Below are 22,465 nucleotides of genomic sequence, written 5' to 3'. Positions count from 1 at the left end.
CCTCCCAGTAGTGGCTGAGGAGGGTCCGGAATCAGGAATCAATGGGTAGCTGCAAAGGCCAGGGTCAGACAGGGGTTTCCTGCCCACCACTGGGACTTCTTCCTTCCCCACCCAACTCCTGCCTCCTTGATGAACATCACCCTGGAGGATCCCTCCCCCTCAACAGCTCTGCCACCCTGTTCCCCTGGCTGATAGCGGGATGTTTCCCCATGCCACCACTCTCGCCCTGCTATGCCCCCACACAGGCAGCGGACAGCAACTGCGTTATCGTTGCCCGCCCATGTTCCAGCCCCCTTTCTATCTCCTTGCCTCATTCCCTTTGGCTCCTGCCCCTCCCTGCTATCAGCCTTGACCCCATGGGGCTAGGGTCTGTGTCCCACTCTGTTTTCCCAAGACTGAAGACTTCTCAACGCTCCTCTTGGGGAAGGGTTCTGGTGTCACCTACAGAGGAGGCTTACCTAGAGTGCCTGTTTGGTGGGGCGGGAGTGGGCAGGAGGGCATACCCAGAATCCTTTGCTCCTTGGTCCCTGAATCCCTTCCCACAGTGAAGTTTGACCCCCACTATCTTGTGCTTCCCATTCACCATCTCACAGAGCTCGAAAATGAGGTTTCAAACAGAAAGTGGTAGTGGTAATAGCAACTGGCAAATCTTTTCTCCCAGCCCCCTCCCCCACCCTGGGGCCTGGCACCATGCAGAAGGGAAAACTGAGACTCCGACGTGAGAAGCCCATCATGGGCACGCACACTGGCCCCAAGTTCACTGCTGCTTGCACTTACTAAGTGCCTACATGAGCCAGGCATGTAGGATGGCGGGATGACAGCCTGGGGAGCCCCCGCCACCGCCGTCCACGGATCAGCCCTCGGTGATGTGCGCCAATTACTGAGTGCTGTGTATGCCTGGCCCCTGGCAACGCGCTCTGCACAATTTAGCTCCTGTAACAGCACTGTCCCTTGAGGTGGGCATACATCTGTAGCCAGCCCTCTCCAAGGGGAGTTAAGGCCAGCTCTGTGAATGGCCAGAGGGAGACCCGACGCCCACCCCCCAAAACAGTCCTTTCTCCTCCCTGCATGTCTGTGTCTTCCACACAAGGGGGGTGTTGAAAAGACGTCATACACAGCTGAGAACAGCTCTGGGTACAGAGCAAGGGCAGAAGGGGAAACTGAGGCTCAGTAAGACCAAGGATGCCTGGCCACTCCAGCCGGTGCCCCACCCGTAGTTAATCAGAGAGGCCAGACGTGCCTTGGTGCCCTCCCCCCTTCCCTTCACAGCCCGGGGTGGGAGTGTTGTGATAACCCACAGCCCCCGTTTCCTCCTGGCCAGGAAGGAGCCAGGCAGAGGAAGTATTAAGAGGAGTAATATAAACACTTCCCCCTCCCCCCCGCCGTGGCGAGGTCTAGAAGGGGCAGCGGCCACCACCCTGAGCAGGCCAGCCAGCCAAGCAGCGCTAGTACACGGGGCAGACGCTGGGAGGAGATGGGCTTGGCGATGGAGCACGGGAGCCCCTACTCACGGGCTGGGAGCAGCTCCAGGGGCTGCTGGTACTATCTGCGCTACTTTTTCCTCTTCGTCTCGCTCATCCAATTCCTCATCATCCTTGGCCTCGTCCTCTTCATGGTCTATGGCAACGTGCACGTGAGTACCGAGTCCAACCTGCAGGCCACCGAGCGCCGGGCCGACGGCCTGTACGGCCAGGTGGTGGGGCTCACGGCTTCCCAGGCCAACCTGACCAAGGAGCTCAACCTCACTGCCCGCGCCAAGGAGGCGATCAACCAGATGATGCTCAGCGCCCGCCGAGACTTGGACCGAATCAACGCCAGCTTCCGCCAGTGCCAGGCCGATCGGGTAAGACCGCAGGCTAGACGCTCACCCTGGGGACCCTGGGCTGGTCACCTCACCTCTCTGAGCTTCGCTTTCCTCATCCGTGAAGACGGGGACATTTTGGAGGACAAGCCCATGTAGAGAAGTGATGCGTATTTTGTTCCTGTATCTCATGCAATATTTGGGACTTTGCTGCTGTTGTTCTGTCACTAAGTCGTGTCTGACTGCAACCCCATAGACTGCAGCACACCAGGCTCCTCTGTCCTTCACTATCTCCCGGAGTTTCCTCAAACTCATGTCCCTTCAGTCGGCGACGTTATCTAACCATCTCATCCTCTGCGGCCCCCTTCTCCTTTTCCCGTCAATCTTTCCCAGTGAGTTTGACAGGAGCTGAGGGTGTGAAATGGGTGACAGTCTCCACAAGACCCAGGGGTAACTGTTTCTGCTCACCTGCCTTTCCCTTCACCAGGGGATCGTCCCAACCCAGGGATCAAATCCAAGACTCCCTCATAGGGGTCTTTTCCAATGAGTTGGCTCTTGGCATCAGGTGGCCAAAGTACTGGAGGAGCTTCAGCATCAACCTTTCCCATGAATACTCAGAGCTGATTTCCTTTAGGATTGACTGGTTTGATCTTTTTGCAGAGTATTTGGGACATACTTAGACTGAAAAAAAATGATTTGTGGTCTGTCTGGAATTCAAGTTGAACTGGGCATCCGGTCTGTTACCAGACATAGATGCTAAATACATACTTAATATGTATACGGCACCCAGAAGGTGCCAGCACACACTAGCTGCAAATAAGAGCTGACTTAATAAACCACACAGAGAGTTGAGTTCTTCATAATTAGTATGAATGGCCCAGGTCTGCCTGAGGCTGGATGTCTCCTTTGGAAATGTTATTTTGTCACTGAAGGCCGGGAGGTAGGGAGAAGCTTTAAAACCCTTTTGCAGAGGGGAAATGGCCACCTGATGTGAAGAACTGACTCACTGGAAAAGACCCTGATGCTGGGAAAGATTGAAGGCAGGAGGAGAAGGGGACGACAGAGGATGAGATGGTGGGATGGCATCACCCACTCAGTGGACATGAGTTTGATTAAGCTCGGGGAGGTGGTGATGGACAGGGAGGCCTGACGTGCTGCAGTCTATGGGGTTGCAAAGAGTCTGAGCGACTGGACTGAACTGAACTGAAGAGAGGAAGTGGTTTTTGGGAGGCAGGGGAGCAGAAACGGCATTTCCCTTGTGGCTCAGCCGGTAAAGAATCTGCCTGCAATGAGGGAGACTTGGGTTCGATCCTGGGTTGGGACCATCCCCTGGTGAAGGGAAAGGCAGGTGAGCAGAAACAGTTACCCCTGGGTCTTGTGGAGACTGTCACCCATTTCACACCCTCAGCTCCTGTCAAACTCACTCAACAAGATCCCCTGGGGTCTCTCTCACACGCAGCTCCTCTGGGGAGGTCCAGCTGGGTATAAGGACGCCTCCTCAGGCTTTGGCTGGAACGGGGTGAGAGCTGGGGTGAGCAGGGGAAGGGACATTTGGTGGGGGGTGAGGGAACAGCCTCACTTTCCCCCACAGGAGGTCTCTGGGCTGTATGGGGCAGGGGACAGCCCCAAATGGGAAGAAAACGTCTTTTCTGGGACTTCAAACTACCCAGTCCCTGCCCCTGGGCAGGAAGGATGTGCGTGCCCCACCCCCATGAAACTGCCCAGTCAAGGCGGTGTCTCCCCCCTCTCATGCCCCAGGGCAGGGAAGGTCCCCCTCAGACCCCCAGAATGGGGTGAGTCCCCCCTCAGAACCCTTCATGAGGCTAGGCCCTCCTCAGACCTCAGGGCAGGACCATGTACCCGCCCAAGAGCCCCCCAGGCCAGGGCAGCCCCCTCCATCTTCTTCGTTCCAGGGGAATTGGCTCGTTTGGATCTTTCAGGACACAGATGGCCTTCCGGTCCAGGAACTGTTAGGGATCGCAGGATCGTAAAGTTTTATAGTTTTGTTTTTTTCTTTTTCTGCTTTCCTTTTTTGTTCTGTTTTGGTCCCACTGCACAGGGATCTTGGGGCTTCCCAGGTGGCTCAGTGGTGAAGAATCCACCCGCAATGCAAGAAATGCAGGTTTGATCCCCGGGTGGAGGAGATCCCCTGGAGGAGGGCATGGCAACCCACTTCGGTATTCTTGTCTGGAGAATCCCATGGACAGAGGAGCCTGGGCGGCTACAGTCCACAGGGTCACAGAGTCGGACCCGACTGAGCACGAGCCCAGGGGTCCTAGTTCCCTAACCAGGGACTGAATCTGTACCCCTTGCAGTGGAAGTGTGGCGTCTTAGCCTCTGGGCCACCAGGGAAGTTCCTTTTTTTTGTTGGTTTATTTTTTTATCATAAAGTTATAGACTTACACATCTTTGAATCCCAGATGCCCCCATCGTAGAATATTAGAAATCTAAGAATCTGGATCTTTACAACTTTGAAATTTGAAAATCATAGCTTTTTTCCCCTTTAAATTGACAAATTCTTCTGGCCTGGAACCCCTCAGGATTTTCTCCAAGGATCCCCAGAAAGTCAGGGCTAATGCTGGGGAAGAGCCTCCACCCTCGCCACAGCAGCCCCATGTGTCTGATGGTAGCGGGTCTTAGCCACTGGACAACCAGAGAAGTTCCCAGAATTTTCTGTATTTGGAATTTGTAATAATATTTTTTAAAAATCTTATTTTATTGAAGTACAGTTCATTTACATGTTGTGTTAATATCTATTGTACAGCAAAGTGATTCAGTTACACATATGTATATAGTAACATATTCTTTTTCCTATTTTTTTCCATTGTAGTTTATTATAGGATATTAAATATAGCTCCCAGTGCTATACAGTATGTGATAATCTTTTTGATGGTCAAATTATTCTGAAATAGGTCACTAGGTATCCTGCATTCTGGCTCCTGTGTCTTTAAGCGCTTCCCGGCTTTATGTCCTAACAAATATTCTAGAAAATGCTTCAGATTGTTTATACTTGTTTACTAATCGGTGAGTTCTTTTCCTCTTAGTTCAGGGCAGCTGCTAGAAAGTGAGGGAGGGACTCCTGACTTGCTTCAGAAAGATGTACCTCAACACTCCCCAACAAGAGAAGGCGCTTTTTTTGTATTTTCAGACTGTGTTTGCCATTGTTTTTTAGTCACTAAGTCGAGCCTGACTCTTTGCAACCCCATGGACTGTAGCCCGCCAGACCCCTCTGTCCATGAGGTTTCCCAGGCAAGATACTGGAGTGGGTTGTCATTTCCTTCTCCATCAGATTGCATTATTTCTAAGTACATGTTTTTCTTCTCATCATCTTGGCATCTGGGAACCTGTACAGAAACAGAACTTTTGTATTTTGGGGAGCCACTTCCTTCAGCTGGAAGAAAACCTCTTTCTTACTTCATCTTTGGATCCAACTTACACCCTTAGATCTTCCCTTTCTGTAGTTAAAGCTTTTGAAAACAGCACTTCCAGAGCCCTTTTTTCTTTTTTAAATTAATTAATTCATTTGGCCGCGTGGAGTCTTAGCTGTGGCACACGGCATCTTCTGTCTTCATTGTGGCCTGCATGATCTTTAGCTGTGGCATGTGGGATCTAGTTGCCTGACCAGGGAACAAGCCTTGGCCCCCTGCACTGGGAGGGGGGAATCTTAGCCACTGGCCCACGAGGGCAGTACCCCCAGAGCTACTTTTGTTCTCCCCCATCCCCAGGTCATTAGCACAGGGTCAGCTTCCGAAAGGAGGAAGGACAAAAAGCGAGAGAAAAGCAAACCTTCTTCACCCCTCTCCTACCTTTTCTTGTTATATTTCTACAGAGGCTTCTGTTTCAAAGTTTGAAAGGCACACCCTTTGTTTATAAAGAAAAGTTATTTATAAAACGTTGTAAACTTAAAATGTAATGCACAAGCCATACAGTTGACCCATTTAAAGTGTACATAACCAAAAAAAATGTAGATGAAAGAAAAAAATGTACATAACAATGATTTTTAGTACACTCACGGAGTTGGGTAACCATCGGTACAGTTTGATTTAGAACATTTCATTACCCCCAAAAGAAAGTGTATCAGCAGTCACTTCCCTCCCCCGCCCCCAGCAGCTGCAAATCTGCTTTCTGTTTCTATGGATTTACTTATTCCGGATATTTCATTCAAATAGAGTCGGGCACTATATAACCTTTTGTGTCCGACTTCTCACACTCAGCGTGATGTTTTCAACGTTCATCCATGTTACCACGTGTGTCAGCGTTTCGTTCCTTTTTTGTGGCAGAATAACATTCCACTGGGTGGCTGGGTCGCGTTTTATCCATTCATCTGTTGATGAAACACTTGAGTTCTTTCTACCTTACGGATACTGTGTCTACTGCTGCTGTGAATATTTGTGTACAAGTTTCTGTCTGAACATAGACTCCCATTGCTCTCAGGTGTATATATCTAGACCTAGAATTGTTGGGTCACCCCACTCCAGTACTTTTGCCTGGAAAATCCCATGGACAGAGGAGCCTGGTGGGCTGCAGTCCATGGGGTCGCTAAGAGTCAGACACGACTGAGCGACTTTCCTTTCACTTTTCACTTTCATCATTGGAGAAGGAAATGGCAACCCACTCCAGTGTTCTTGCCTGGAGAATCCCAGGGACGGGGGAGCCTGGTGGGCTGCCGTCTATGGGGTTGCACAGAGTTGGACACGACTGAAGCGACTTAGCAGCAGCAGCAGCAGTGTAATTCTATGGAAAATAGATGGAGAAACAATGGAAACAGTGACAGACTTTATTTTCTTGGGCTCCAGAATCACTGCAGATGGTAACTGCAGCCATGAAGTTAAAAGACGCTTGTTTTTTGGAGAAAAAGCTGTGACAAACCTAGAGTAAGTATTAAAAGGCAGAGATATTACTTTGCCAACAAAGATCTGTATAGTCAAAGCTATGGTTTTTCCAGTAGTCATGTATGGATGTGAGCATTGGACCATAAAGAAGGCTGAGCACTGAAGAACTGATGATTTTGAACTGTGGTGTTGGAGAAGACTCTTGAGAGTCCCTTGGACTGCAAGGAGAGCCAACCAGTCCATCCTAAAGGAAATCAACCCTGATTATTCGTTAGATGAACTGGTGCTGAAGCTGAAGCCTCAATACTTTGACCACCTGATGCAAAGAGCCAATTCATTGGAAAAGACCCTGATGCTGAGAAAGGCTGAAGGCAGGAGGAGAAGGGAACAATAGAGGACAAGATGGTCGGATGGCGTCACTGACTCAATGGACATGAGTTTGAGCAAACTCCGGGAGATGGTGAAGGACAGGAAAGCCTGGCATGCTACAGTCCATGGGGTTGCAAAAAGTCAGACAGAACTAAGTGACTGAACAACAGCAGTGTAATTCTATGTTTAGCTTTTTGGAAAACTGCCAGACTCTTTTCCACTGTGGCTCCATTATTTGTACAGTTCCACCAATACTGACTGAGAATTCTGTTTCTCCACATCCACACTAACACTTGTCCCTTCTTTTTTGTTTTATTTATGGCCACTCTATATCATTCTGAGGTGATATCTTATCATGGTTTTTATTTGCATTTCCTGCTGTCTAAAGATGATGAATATTTGTTGATGTGTTGGTTGACATTTTGTTTATGTCTTCTCCTGAACAATGTCTATTCAGATGCTTGGTCTGTTTTGCAATTGGTTTGCTCTTTATTATTAATTTCTAAACAGTTTGCTTTTATATATTCTGTTTAGTAGTCTCATCATCAGACACATGATTTGCAAGTATTTTTCCCATCTATGAGTTTTTTCCCCCTTTCTTGATGTTGTCCCCTGAGGCACGAAAGTTTTTAATCTTGGTGAAGTCCTATTTAGCTGTTTTGTCTTTGGCTGTTTGTGCTTTTAGTATCATACCTAAGAAAACATTGCTGGGACTTCCCTCGTGGTCCAGTGGCTAAGACTCCAAGCTCCCAGTGCAGGGGGCCTGGGTTCAATCCCTAGTAGGGGAACTAGATCCCACATGCTGCTACTGAAAAAACCCACATGATCCCACATGATGCAACTAAGACCCGGCACAGCCAAATGAATAAATATTTTTTAAAAAGAAAAGGAAAGAAAGCACTGCCAAATTCAAACTCGTGCAGAGTTAACACCTAAGTTTTCTTCTATGGAATTTTTTAGTTTATGCCCTTACATTTAGGTCTTCGACGTGTTTTGAGCTAATTTTTGTATATGGTGTGAGTTAGGGTCCAAATTTATTTCTTAGTATGTGACCGTCCAGTTGTGCCGGCACCATTTATTGAAAAGAATCATCTTTCCCATGAAATAATCTTGTCTCCTGTATTAGTTTGCTAGGACCATCCTAACGAAGAACCACAAATCAGGTGGCTTAAATAACAGAAATTTATTTTCACAAAGCGGAGGATCAAGATGTAGGCAGAATTGTTTCCTTCTAGGACTTCCCATTCTGTCAGATCTCTCCACCATGACCCGCCCATCTTGGGTTGCCCCACGGGCATGGCTTAGTTTCATTGAGTTAGACAAGGCTGTGGTCCTAGTGTGATTGGATTGACTAGTTTTCTGTGAGTATGTTTTCAGTGTGTCTGCCCTCTGATGCCCTCTTGGAACACCTACCGTCTTACTTGGGTTTCTCCTGCCTTGGGCGTGGGGTATCTCTTCACGGCTGCTCCAGCAAAGCGCAGCCATTGCTCCCTACCTTGGACGAGGGGTATCTCCTCACCGCCGCCCCTCCTGACCTTCAACGTGGGATAGCTCCTCCAGGCCCTTCTGCGCCCGCGCAGCCACGGCTTCCTGGACGTGGGGTTGGTCTTCCCGGCCACCGCCCAATTGCACTCATCTCACACGCTAGTAAAGTAATGCTCAAAATTCTCCAAGCCAGGCTTCAGCAATATGTGAACCGTGAACTTCCTGATGTTCAAGCTGGTTTTAGAAAAGGCAGAGGAACCAGAGATCATGGAAACATGAACATCCGCTGGATCATGGAAAAAGCAAGAGAGTTCCAGAAAAACATCTATTTCTGCTTTATTGACTATGTCAAAGCCTTTGACTGTGTGGATCACAATAAACTGTGGGAAATTCTGAAAGAGATGGGAATACCAGAGCACCTGACCTGCCTCTTGAGAAATTGTATGCAGGTCAGGAAGCAACGGTTAGAACTGGCCATGGAACAACAGACTGGTTCCAAATAGGAAAAGGAGTTCGTCAAGGCTGTATATTGTCACCCTGTTTATTTAACTTATATGCAGAGTACGTTATGAAAAACGCTGGCCTAGAAGAAACACAAGCTGGAATCAAGATTGCTGGGAGAAATATCAATAACCTCAGATATGCAGATGACACCACCCTTATGGCAGAAAGTGAAGAGGAACTAAAAAGCCTCTTAATGAAAGTGAAAGTGGAGAGTGAAAAAGTTGGCTTAAAGCTCAACATTCAGAAAACGATGATCATGGCATCTGGTCCCATCACTTCATGGGAAATAGATGGGGAAACAGTGGAAACAGTGTCAGACTTTATTTTTCTGGGCTCCAAGATCACTACAGATGGTGACTGCAGCCATGAGATTAAAAGATGCTTACTCCTTGGAAGGAAAGTTTTGACCAACCTAGATAGCATATTCAAAAGCAGAGACATTACTTTGCCAACAAAGGTTCGTCTAGTCAAGGCTATGGTTTTTCCTGTGGTCATGTATGGATGTGAGAGTTGGACTGTGAAGAAGGCTGAGCACTCAAGAATTGATGCCTTTGAACTGTGGTGTTGGAGAAAACTCTTGAGAGTCCCTTGGACTGCAAGGAGATCCAACCAGTCCATTCTGAAGGAGATCAGCCCTGGGATTTCTTTGGAAGGAATGATGCTAAAGCTGAAACTCCAGTACTTTGGCCACCTCATGCGAAGAGTTGACTCATTGGAAAAGACTCTGATGCTGGGGGGAATTGGGGGCAGGAGGAGAAGGGGACGACAGAGGATGAGATGGCTGGATGGCATCACTGACTCGATGGATGTGAGTCTGGGTGAACTCCAGGAGTTGGTGATGGACAGGGAAGCCTGGCGTGCTGCGATTCATGGGGTCACAAAGAGTCGGACACGACTGAGCGACTGATCTGATCTGATCTGAAGACTTCCCAAGTAGCTCAAAAGGTAAAGAATCTGCCTGCAATGAGGGAGACCTAGGTTCAATCCCTGGATTGGGAAGATCCCCTGGAGAAGGGCATGGCAACCCGCTCCAGTATTCTTGCCTGGAGAATTCCATGCACAGAAGAGCCTGGTGGGCTACAGGTCATAGGGTCACAAAGAGTCGGACACGACTAAAGTGACTAACACACAGGACCATCGGGGAAGGAGCTGTTGAAGGAGCCGTTGCGTGCCTCTCTCCCCGGCTTGCAGACGGCTGCCTTCTCCCTGTGTCTTCATGTCACTTCCGTGCATGTCTGGGCGTCCAGATTTCCTCTTGTAGGAACTACAGTCATTGTGGATAAAGGCCTACCCTAATGACCTCATCTTAATTTAACCACCTCTTTCAAGATCCTGTCTGCAAAAAAATTTACATTCTGAGGTCCTGAGGATTACGACTTTGACATGGAAATCTGGGGTAGGGGACACAATCCAGCCCATACTAGCATCCATGTTGAACATCTTTTTTTTTTTTTTAAGATATTTATTTATTCACTTTATGGCTGTGCTGGGTTTTGGTGCTGCACGCAGGCGGTCTCTGGGTGCAGTGCATGGGCTTCTCACTGCAGTGCCTTCCCTTGTTGCAGAGCGCAGGCTCTGGGCATGCAGGCTTCAGTGGTTGTGGCATGCAGGCCAAGATCAGACCCCTTGGCATTTGGGGTCTTCCAGGGATTGAACCCATCTCCCCTGCACTGGCAGCCGAATTCTTTACCACTGAGCCACCAGGGAAGCCCTTAAACGTCTATTTTTGATTGGCTGTAAATGTTTTCAAGATTGCTCCAGGTTGTAAAATGCATCAGTATATAAAACTTTTAATTGCCAAATAGTATTAATCACAAAACTTTTTTTTTTTTCCTAGTTGACTAGAATGCCTAGGGGAAAGGGTGGGATTTGTTTTTTTAACCTTTTTTTTTTTTTGAATGAGAGGTTCTTTAAATTCTATAATGTTTTACAATTTTCAAAAGTTTCACACACATGATTTCATATAATCCCATAATAACCCATTTTAAAAAAAATTTCCAACTCTGATATTGGCCCTTCCCTCTTCCTTCTTCCCACTGGTAACCACTAGTCTGCTCTCTGCATCTGTGAGTCTGCTTTTGTTCTGTTATATTCACTAGTTTGTCGTATTTTTTAGATTCTGCCTATCGGTGATACTGTACAGTGTTGATCTTTGTCACAGATGCCCCTCGAGTCCATCTGTGTTGGAACTTATGGCAAAATGTCATTCTTTTTTATGACTGAGTAGTATTCCACTGTCTATACTTGTAACAACTTTTGAAGATCAGACCAGCATCCCCTGTGAAGAAGCTATTGCCCTTGTGAACTGTGCCAACACAGACCACCTTATTGACAGACCTGGGTGCCCCGTCCCAGCGGTCTGGGCGGACCTGGGGGCAGGGGCCCCACGTGCTGGACACTGAGCTCTGTCTTGCGTCCCATTCTGGCAGGTGATTTACATGAACAACCAGCGATACATGGCCGCCATCATCCTGAGTGAGAAGCAGTGCCAAGAACACCTCAAGGAAGCTAACAAGAGCTGCGATGGTGAGTGGGTGAGGGCTGGAGTCGGGGTTATGGGCCGTGGAGAGCAAGGTGGCAAGATTCCCCGGCCAGTCTCTTGGCAGCTCCCAACCTTCCTGAGTCTTCTGGTCCTATACCCCTAGCTTTGGCCCTCACGCTGACCCAGAAAGCCAAGACACTGGAGGTGGAGCTGGCAAAGGAGAAGTTGGTATGTACCAAAGACAAGGACGGTCTAACGGTGGGCAAGCGAGTGGCAGAGGAACAGCTGGCCGAGTGCGGCAAAACCCGAGACCAGCAGCAGCAGGAACGGCAGCTGGCTGAGGACCGGCTGCGGAAGGTGCAGGCCTTCTGCATCCCCCTGGACAGGAACAAGTTTGAGACGGATCTGCGAAACCTCTGGAGGGACTCCATCATCCCGCGCACCCTCAGTACCCTGAGCTTCAACTTGTACCATCCCCTCGGCTCGGAACTGCCTTCCATCCAGAGAGCCTGCGACAGCCTGCCCTCCATCATGACCTCCAAGGTGGAAGAGCTGGCCCGGAGTTTGCGGGCTGGCATCGACAGCGTGACCCTCGAGAACGAGAAACTCCAGCGCCAGAAACTGGAGGTCGAGCAGAGCCTACGCGCCAGTCAGGAGGCCAAGGAGAAGGTGGAGAAGGAGGCGCAGGCCCAGGCTGTCAAGCTCCAAGCAGAATGTGCCCGCCAGACCCAGCTGGCCCTGGAGGAGAAGGTGGCACTGCAGAAGGAACGGGACAGGCTGGTCAAGGAGCTGGAAGAGAAGAAGCGTGAGACTGAGCACCTCAAGTTGCAGTTGGCAGTCAGCAACTCAGCCCTGGACACCTGTATCAAGGCGAAGGTGGGTAGGGGGCCCTAGATTCTGGTTGCATTGGAGGGATGGGTCTGGAGGCCAAGTTGATGGTGATGTTGAACCTGGGTTTGAACTTGGCTTTTTTTTTAACTTCTTTTAGAGGTTGGCTTCCCAGTGTAGATTGAGTTTGTTAGGACTCGCTTCAGAGTTTCACTGATGTTAGGATTGAGGCAGAGCTTAGAAAGTGTATCAGCACTGAGAAAGGGGATGGGTTAAGACTGGAGTCGGAGGTAGGGTGTCCATCAGGTCCAGGGTTGAGTGAGGGGTGAATCTAAAACTGTGATTCCTTTGGGACTGGGGTGAGTTGAGACATTGAGGGTGGATTTAGACTTGAGGCTGGGATCAAACATGGGTGCCCATGAGTCTAGAATGGCTTTAGGATTATAATCATGTATTGACACAGGATTTTATTGGCATTAGGACTGTGGTGCAGTTTGGATTGGAAATGATATTAAGAAAGAGATAAAGATTGGGGAGTTTAGGAAGGCGGTGGGCCTCAAAATTGGCTTAGGGTTAGAATTAGGGACTCATTCAGTGTTGGGGTCAGGGTCGGGATGGATTTGAGTTGAGTTGAAGGATCAGAGGGTGCTGGATTAAGGATTGGGAGTGACACTGGGGTTAGCATGAGGGTTAAGGCAGGTCACAGGAAAGGCTTGATGTGGATGCTAAACTTGTGTAAACTTGGATCAAGGTGAATTATTGGTGACTCCTGTGTCTAGAGTTGATTTCCGTTAAGGTAAGGGTTTCAAGTAGAATTTCATTAGTCTTAGAATTAGATTGAGTTTGGAAGGTGGATTGTGAGGAAAGGTTAAAAGTTGGGTCAGAGGTTGCATGCAGAGTGGTCATTGTATCTAGGTCAAGTAAATTTCAGTGGTTTTGGGATTGCATTGAGTTAAGGCTGGAGTTGAGGTTTAGGTTGCTATAGGTGGTTGGTGGGGCTAGGGATGATTAGAAGTTTGGGGCTAAGGGTAGATTCAGCACTTTGTGGGCATTAAGATTGGGGTTGGAATTGACCATGGGTTAGGAGTTGAGACTAAGTTGAGTTTAGGGTGGTTGGTTGGGGCCAAGTTGGGTTGGCGTTGGGATATATTTGAAGGGAAGGATTAGGTGATCCTGAGTTAGAGCAGGGATATACCAGGGTTCCAGTGAGGGTCAGTGTTGGGTCTAGTGTAGAAGCTGGGTGACTATTGATCTTGGGCTGAGGTTGGTTAGAATTCTAACTCAGGTTGAGGCTGAGGTCAAAGGTTGAGTTGGGGTTGAGTGTGGTATTGGGAAAGTATTTATGGGTGGTCATAGGGGAATACAGGGCTGGGGCTCAGGGAATGAAGTTGTGGAGTAGATTTTTCATAGCAGCTGGGTCTAGGGGATGGGTTATGGTCAGAGTTAGACGTAAAGTAATATATCAGATCTGTCATTGAGATTGGATTTGATTCTAAGGGAGGTCCTGTTTTCAAGTTAGGACCCAACTTTAGGTAACTGAGTTCAGGACTGGTTGGATCTCAGGTTTGGAGGAGCTCCTTTAGGGCTGTTTGATGGCCTTGAGGGCGGAAGTCCCGGTGGTCTGCAGAGCGGGTCAGCTTCGGTCTGGGATGGGATTGGCCGGGTAGGCTCAGCTGGGGCCACGGGTCAGAGTCAGGGCGGCACTGAGGCTGTAGTGGAGACTGAGGCAGGACCCCTGCAGAATGGGGTCTCTGGGGAGCTCCCAGTCATTTCAGGGCAGATGGCTGCAGGTGATTATGTATCCATCATCCTGCGTGTCCTTCTTCCATGGGTATCTGTCGGTTTCTCTGCCCTGGAAGGACCTCAGGTCACTAAGGGTGTAGAAAGGCAGGAAACTCCCTAGGACTCGTGTTTGGGGGCACTGGCCTCCACCAGCCTCCCTTCACTCTTCTTCCCACAGTCGCAGTTGACGATTCCTGGGCCAAGACCTGCAGTCCCCGTCCCCAACCCTCCACCTATCGGTGAGTGGCAGGGCAGGGCCAAGATGGGGGGCGGATTCCACCTTGTATCCCGGGTTGCCAGCCCATCCCTGGCCCTGGAGGCAGGGCTACTAAGGCACCCAGTTAGGCCTGACCCCTCCCTCTTTTGGCAGACCCAGCTAGCCTGGAGGAATTCAAGAGAAGGATCCTGGATTCCCAGCGGGCCCCTGCCAGCAACGTCTTGGTCTCAGCCAGGTGAGGCTCTGGGCTGTCTCAGGCTGATGGTGCAGTCTCAGGGTATGAGCAAGGCTGGGTACGGGACTGGGGGGGGGGGGGGGAGCTCATATCGCACTTTTTGTTTCCTTAATTGAGCACTTGCTGTATACCAGGCCCTGTGCTGGCACATTTGGCTTCCCTGGTGGCTCAGATGGTAAAGAATCTGCCTGCAATGCGGGAGACTCAGGTTCAATTCCTGGGTCGGGAAGATCCCTTGGAGAAGGGAATGGCAACCCACTCCAGTATTCTTGCCTGGAGAATCCCATGGACAGAGGAGCCTGGGCGGCTACAGTCTATGGGGTTGCAAAGAGTTGGACACGACTGAGTGACTAACACTTCATGCTGGGCCCAGGGTCAGAGCTGTGACCAAGACACATTCATTCATGAAAGTCTCTGAATATTGGGCCAGAGAGACAATGAAGGAGGCAGGATAAGAAGAGTGACCAAAACCCCGCCGTGATTGGGTGCTTACTGTAATCTTGGCGTAGTCCTAAGCACTCTGCCCATTTAACTCATTTAAGCTTTAGAATCCTAACCCGTGGGTGAGCTACAGTTACCCCCACATTCTGGAGGAAGCAAATGAGGCATGGAGGGGGGGTGTGTCATGCCCCAGGTAACACAGCCAGAGCTGGGACGTGAACCTAGGTGATCAGACTCCAGACAGGCAAGGGAGAGCCTCTGTGAGGAAGGGATCTTTGAGCTGGAAGGCGAACAGGAGGCAACCTGGGTGACGCCAAGGGGGAACAGTCCCTGCAGGTGGCAAGAACTGCTGCGGCAAAGGCCCTGTGGCCAGATGAGGGTAGCAGAAGTGAACGTAGCCCAGGAAGGGTATGAGGGAGAGCAGTGTCTGAGGGTGACCCTGGCCCCCTCACTCTACCCTTCTGAGCCACACTTTCTCACTCTACAAAAATGTTGGGGGGTGAGGGTCTCTGAAATCATCTTTCCAGGTGTTACAGTGGTAAAGAACCCGCCTGCCAAGAGATGCAAGAGATAGGGGTTTTGTCTCTGGGTCAGGAAGATCCCCTGGAGTAGGAAATGGTAACCCAGTCCAGTATTCTTGTCTGGAAAATTCCATGGACAGAGGAGCCTGGCTGACTATAGTTCGTGGGGTCACAAAAGAGTCGGACATGACTGAGCAACTGAGCATGCACACTGAGATTAAGGGCATGAAAATGCTTTGCCAGCTATAAAGTGCTGTCCACTACTGGCTAGAACAAGGGACCCAGAGCCTCCGTGGGGAGCATCAAGGGTGCTGGCACGTGATCAGGTCATAGCTCCATGCCTTTGACCCCGTCACCTCCTCCCAGAGCCCAGTCATCCTTTGGACAACAGCCTGTGCGTCATGGGGAAGGTGACTCAGGCCGTGGCCCCTAGAACACCCTGTGGTCCCACCAAGGTTGCTGCTACACCCCCCTTTCAGGACCACACTGCTGACCTAGGAGTCAAGGATTGGCTTTCCATTTGCAGTTTATGACCTGAGGTTCAGAGGAGTGTGTGGGATTTTTTTCAGATCCCTCTGACCCCACAGCCTGTGCTGTCCAAGGTTTTGCCATGTGGCTATCGTCAAGCTAGATCTGTTTCAGCCCCAGGGTGCTAAACAAAGCCCATAGGATCCAAAGGGCTTCCAAAAGTCTGTCACTGACTCTCCAGAGTTCTCCGCACCCAGCTCCATCTTCACTGTGTCTTCTTACATACTGCCCCTGACGGGGAGCTCACCCCCCTTGCGGAACAGGTCCCCTCACTCTTTGACTAGAGTTTGAGCCTGCTTTTTGAACAAACAGAGCTTTCCTTTCTGCATCTTGGCCTGAAGCCATCATGGCAAGGAAGGAGGTTCTATTATTATCCCCATTTCTCAGAGGAGGGAACTGAGGCCCCAGGGAAGTGATCAGCCTGGGGTCATGCGTCAGCAACTCAGGGTTGGAGCCAGGCTCACCGTCCAAGCGTGTCTGGGTCCCAGCTGAGAATGGGGAAGCTCTTGACATTGTTTACCCCAAGTGACGCACCCCACCCCCTCCCCTTCGAGGAAACAATGTGTGCTTAAGCCTGGCCCCTCCTGCTTCTCTCTGCAGGATCGCAGGAAGAGCCTCTGGCCCATGGGCTCCGGCTTGATTTGCCTCCCTCTGAGAGAGGGGCCAGGGACAGGCAGGCTGGGGTCTTCAGCTCTGGGTTTGAGTCCCAGTTCGTCCAGTTACTCACTGGACAAGCTGTGAATGACTGAGTTGTAACATCTGAATTTTACAGGCACCCAATAGGGAGGTAGATTCGAGGCAGGCTTCAAATCACCCATCCCATGATGGAGACTGTTGATTGCTTTTCCACTCTTTTTCCTTCTGGGGCTCCAGAAAATCTGCTGTTGCTAAATCACCCCCATGCATCCCAGATCCTTGCAGCTTGCCTGTGCTAGAGAGGGAGGGAACATCCAGGCCTCTGCCATGGCTGGGCTTGACAACTAGGTCATGCTTCTTAAGTGAACATTGTTATGTGGTTTTCTAATAGTGGCAAAGAGTACTGAAAGTGTTAGTTGCTCAGTTGTGTCTGACGGCTTTTGCGACCGCATAGACTGTAGCCCACCAGGCTCCTCTGTCCATGAAATTCTCCAGGTAAGAATACTGGAGTGGGTTGCCATTCCCTTCTCCAGGGGATCTTCCTGACCCAGGGCTCGAACCTGGGTCTCCTAAATTGCAAGCAGATTCTTTACCATCTGAGCCACCAGAGAAGCCAAATGTTCCAGCTTTCCTCTACTTAGTAAGACTGAGCTTCCTTTGGAGATCAATTTATATAATTAAAAAAACCCACAATGGACATGAAGACAAATATTAAGTAAATGTTGGTTTAGGGGCTCTGTGGTTGAAGATGGAAAAAGTCACAGAGTGGAGGGTTGAAGATGGAACTTCAGCCTTGACAGTGAGCCAGGCAGACAGCAAGTGTCAATTCAAGTTCACTACCATCACTATGATGATTCATTTTATTGTTCAACCCATATTTCTTGAGCAGCTATTGGGTGCCAAGGACACAGGGAAGAAAAAGGCATAGATATTCAAATTCCCACGCCCTGTATGACTGCCAGTCTAGTCGGGGAGACGGATAACAAACCAGATGAATGAGCTATGACAGGGCCCCTTGGTAATGAGTGAGACAGAAAAGGGATGAGGGAGCTTGACGAGGTTGGGATTTTCCACCAGGGGCCAGGGCAGGCTTCACTGAGGAGTGATACTGGAGCAGAGAACTGAAAGTGAGGGAGGAGCCAGGAGGGGATTCCCTGCAGGGTGCCCCAGGCAGTGGGGCAGCCTGTGCAAAGGTCCTGAGGAAGGACCATCCATGCCTGGTGAGTTTGAATGAGGAGTTAGGTGTGGCTAGAGTGGAGTGAGGAGAGGGGAGTGGGAGGAGGTGAGGTCAGGGAGCTGGCAGGACAGATCAGGCAGGGCCTTGGGGCAGTGGTGAGGACTTTGGGAGCCCTGCGAGGGGCTGTGAACAGCAGAGGGCATGACCCGGCTCAGGTGTGCACAGGCTCTTTCTGATTGCTGTTCTGCGGGGTGAAGGCAAGGACCTGGGACCAGGTATGAGGGCGACAGCCCCAGTCCAGGTGAGCAGTGGGGCTTGGAAATTGGCCAGGGACGACCCTCCCTTGCAGGCTGGTGGGCAGGAATGGTTAAAGATGTCTGATCTCTGTTGGGGTTGGCTCGAAGCCAGTGGATCCTGGTGAAGGACAGAGGCTGGAGCTGGTTATGGGACGGGGGTGGGGGTGGCGGGGGCGGGGGGTGTGGAATCTACGAACGTGAGGCTGTGGGGGCCCCAGGGAAGAGCTGGGGAAGGAAGGGAGAGGGCCAGCGGAAGCAGGACTTGGCTGAGGCCCCCACCTCCCCCATCAGGAAACAGCCTCCGCGTCAACCTCTGACCCCTCACGAGAACCTTTGCCAGGCCAAGATGGGGGAAGGGCATTCCAGACAGTGGGACGGCTCCTGCAGAGGCAAGGCGGAGGGGCAGAGTTGAAGGGATGGCTCTGAGAATTTGGGCGATGCTTGGACAGGTTTTGATTCCCCAGTGGGGAGGTCTGGAAGTGGGGGGCGGAGTGGGTGGAGCCTTGAATCCCAGATATAGAAGATTTGGCTTTAAAAAGAGCTGTCTTTGTCCTGAGGGTGCAGAGGAACCAGGGAATCCTGTGTAAAGGGGCAGGCTCATTAGAAGAACCTTCCTGGGAATGGGTGAGGGGCTGGCTCTAGGTCAGTTCTGTATGGACAAAAGAGGGAAACTAAGGCCCTGCCTGGGGAGTCGGGAGTCGGGGGTCGGGGTTGGAGGGCGGACTGGGGCGGCAGGGGCTTTGGACAAACTTCCAGGATCCCAGGGCCTTAGGGAGCAAAGGGGAGAGCCAGACAGACTGCAGCAGAAACCTGGAGGTGGCCTCTCTGAACCTCAGTCTCTTCAGCTGTATAATGGACAGGCACATACCTCAGTTCCACAGAAGTTCAACAAAACGAAATCTAAGGGGAGGTTGATACTGGTGTCAACTAAAAAAAATGTACAATGTGAAATGCAAATTAAGTTTTATTTGGGGCCATGTGAGGGCTGCAGCCCAGGAGACAGAAGCTCAGATAACTCTGAGCAACGGCTCCAAAGAGATAGGGAAAAGACGGTGTATATGTGATTTTGGCAAAAGGGGAGTACATGAGATCAAGCACATATACTTTTTGCAGAAAGCTTCTGCTCGTCATGAGAAACAGTTGCCACCATGAAGGATTTTAGTGCTTTTCTAGATATGAGGAGATATAAGAATCGGGCTCATAAAATTAGCTCCTGAGAATATATAACTATTAAAGGCCCATCCTGCCAGCTTCCTGGAGCACAGAGTGCCTCATTTCTGCTTTCTCCTCCGAGCTCCCTCAGGGGGTGTTGGAGGTCAGCAGCTGCAGTAGCACATGATTTAATCCTTGCAGAGGTAGATGGCAGTGCCCACGGCAAGTGCCAATTTGTGGTTGACACCAGGAAGACCCCTAGGGTTCTTGGGAGCAAGAAGGGGCCCAGAGTAAGAGGCAGGCCCAGGCAAGGTTTGTCCTGTTCTCTGCCTGACCGACTACTGTATTCTCATCTCCTTCCTGCTCCAGTGGCTGAGGAGGCTCCAGGCCCGCTGACTGAGGGTGGCCCGACTCACCTGTCTGGAGACCAGGTGCAGCGAGACGCCCACAGCGTGGGACACAGCCAGGGTGGCGTCAGATGACCTCCCACACACACACACCAAAGTGGGCGCCCCGGGCCAGCGTCCTCTGCTCACCCTTACCCACACCCTCCCTGCACGCCCTGATACTCTCACACAGACTCACACCCACACCACACAATCCCTCACGCCTAGACACCGTGATGACGTCACAGATGCACTGACATCACATGGACAGCTTGGTGACATCACACAGAGACAAGGCGATGACATCACAGAGATACATGGCGGCATCACACGTGCACTTTCTGCCTAGCCCTTGCCCAAAGTCACACCCCTTCGTGCACCCAGGCCAAGGCACCCACCGTATCCCACTTGTTTAGAGCATTGTAGTGCTCCAGGTCTGAGGAAGTGAGAACAGGAAGACATTCACCTTCGTCCTCCCCTGAGAGTTTCTAGGCCTGCCCTAGAGAGGGAATGTCTCTGATCTTGGGGCCCCCTCAGAGCCCGAGAGGGGGCTGCCCCTTCACCCTTTCTTCCCCTACACCCAGTCCTGCCTGTGGCCTGTATAAATGTTAGTAGCACTAAATAAATGTTATCGAAACCCTTCAAAGTCTCCTGAGTCGTGATTTCTGCTTTGAAAAGCCACCAACAGGCTCTGAGTGGCCAAAGAACTAGGAATACGATGAAAGTCGCAAAACCCCATCCCCAGCATCCCCAGAACAGAAGACCCTTCAACTTGGAACAAACATGGGTAGACGCCAGCTTCCCTCAAGACGCGGGCATCTCCATGTGCGTTTGCATGCTAAGTCACTTCAGTGGTGTCCGACTCTTTGCGACCCCATGGACTGTAGCCCACACCAGGCTCCTCTGTCCTTGGGATTCTCCAGGCAAGAATACTGGAGAGGGTTGCCAGGCCCTCCTCCAGGGGATCTTCCTGACCCAGGGATCAAACCCACATCTCCTGCAGCTCTTGCTTTGCAGGCAGATTCTTTACCACGGAGCCAACGGGGAAGCTTGAGGCATCTCTATATGTGAAGAGAAATGGCAAAATCATATAATCAATAAGGGTTATATGAAATGCCTACAAAGCCCCCCATTATGACAGCAATAATATGAATTTAGTGCTTCTTTAAAATAGCAGATTAAAAAAAAATTTTTTTTTAAACAGAAATTGAAAAAGCAGTTTCTTTTTCATTTTTTATTGTAGTATAGTTGACTGGGGCTTCTCCTGGTGGCTCAGCAGTAAAGAATCGCCTGCAATGCAGAAGACGTGGATTTGATCCCTGGGTAGGGAAGATTCTCTGGAGGAGGAAATGGCAACCCACTCTGGTATTCTTGCCAGCAGAATCCTATGGACAGAGAAGCCCTTGCATCCATGGGGTCGCAAAGAGCTGGACATGATTGAGCAACTGAACACATAACACACACAGTTGATTTATAATGTGAAAGTTTCAGGTGTACAGCACAGTGATTTCAGCTATACACATACATAACTATATTTAAAAAGCAGTTTCTTGGACTTTGGTGGCCCAGTGGTTAAGAATCTTCCTGCCAAGGCAAGGGACACAGGTTCGATCCCTGGTCCGGGAAGATCCCACATGCTGTGGAGCAACTAAGCCTGTGTGCCACCGCTACTGAGCCCGAGTGCCGTAGAACACGTGCTCCGCCACAAGAGAAGTCACTGCAACTACAGAGCAGCCCCCGCTTGCCTAACTCGAGAAAGCCATGCGTAGCGACAAAGACCCGGTGCAGTCAGAAGTAAATAAACACATTTCTAAGGCAGTTTCTTAAATAATACAAATCGGTTTCTGAAAAAGCAGATTGTCTACCTGTAGCTTTTGTTTTTGGTAGGTTTGCAAAGATTTCCCCAGGTACAGATAATTACTGAGGAACTGTAGCCTGTTTTGCAGAAACTCCTTATTGCAGAACAATTTCACAAAAGTCCCAGGCATTTGTTTTTTGAGGGGATTTTTGATGGGAAGGTAGATGTTAGAAAGGGCATCAGTGTCCAGTTTGGGAGCACTTCAACTCACTGATCACTAAATAAGTAGGAAGCCAGGGAAATTTTGCACATTAGAGGGACCCAGGGAAATCATATCATACCAATTAGACTAGGGTGGGGGAAGGAAAAGGATAAAAAGCCATAATCCCTACTGCTTGTGAAGATGTAGAAAAAAGGGCATTTTTTCTACAGGACTGGTAGAAATGCCCATCTCATCCGGGCCCTTTTGGAAATAAGTTTAATGATATTTAATAAAAGTGAAGACAGGGAATTCCCAGGCAGTCCAGTGGTTAGGACTCCTTGGTTTCACTGCCAAGAGTCCAGGTTCAATTCCTAATCAGGGAACTAAGATCCCACAAACTGTGGAGCATGGTCGGGGGTGAGGGGGCGTGGAAAGTGAAGACATACAAATCCTTTGATTCTGCAACCCCATTCCTAGCACTTTGTCCCTGAGAAGCAAAAACTCCAGGAAACAAAGCAAATGGTCATCGGGCGGAGAACAGCCTAAAAATTGTCATCTAGAGTCTCAGCTTGTCTGTCCCCCCAGCCCAGCCCATCCCCTGGGACCTTGACAGGGAGGAGATGAATCACGAGGAGCCAGAGCTGGCAATGCCACGCTTAGGGCAAGCTAGTCAGGAGGGACAAAGGAGCGATATTTCCTGGATACGGAAACCCGGGCGAGAGACAGGCCGCTGCAGGAAACACTCGGCTGGGGCCCCGCCAAGCAAGGGCAGGAGGGTCAGCCAGGCCCAGCC

At 50.2% G+C, this 22,465-nt stretch overlaps 1 protein-coding gene across 1 annotated transcript; it reads left to right on the top strand.

Annotated features, from left to right (window-relative positions):
- The first annotated feature begins 1,354 nt into the window (after positions 1 to 1,354).
- Positions 1,355 to 20,318, top strand: PLVAP (plasmalemma vesicle associated protein). The gene is made up of 6 exons (XM_005909769.3): positions 1,355 to 1,843; positions 11,421 to 11,517; positions 11,637 to 12,349; positions 14,262 to 14,322; positions 14,454 to 14,535; positions 19,656 to 20,318. The coding sequence occupies exons 1-6, from the start codon at positions 1,475 to 1,477 to the stop codon at positions 19,660 to 19,662; spliced, it is 1,329 nt and encodes a 442-aa protein (XP_005909831.1). The 5' UTR covers positions 1,355 to 1,474; the 3' UTR covers positions 19,663 to 20,318.
- Positions 20,319 to 22,465: the final 2,147 nt, after the last annotated feature.

This window comes from Bos mutus, chromosome 7 (assembly GCF_027580195.1).
Source record: "Bos mutus isolate GX-2022 chromosome 7, NWIPB_WYAK_1.1, whole genome shotgun sequence".
Lineage (NCBI taxonomy): Eukaryota > Metazoa > Chordata > Mammalia > Artiodactyla > Bovidae > Bos > Bos mutus.
Note: the sequence above shows the minus strand (reverse complement) of the source record. Positions and strands in the feature narration are given on the sequence as shown.

Bases quoted from the DNA above. Each gene is read 5' to 3' on its own strand.
- PLVAP (XM_005909769.3), top strand. From the start codon at position 1,475: ATGGGCTTGGCGATGGAGCACGGGAGCCCCTACTCACGGGCTGGGAGC. The intron at 1,844-11,420 runs GTAAGACCGCAG...CCATTCTGGCAG, and splicing joins GCCAGTGCCAGGCCGATCGG to GTGATTTACATGAACAACCA. The intron at 14,323-14,453 runs GTGAGTGGCAGG...CTCTTTTGGCAG, and splicing joins CCCCAACCCTCCACCTATCG to ACCCAGCTAGCCTGGAGGAA.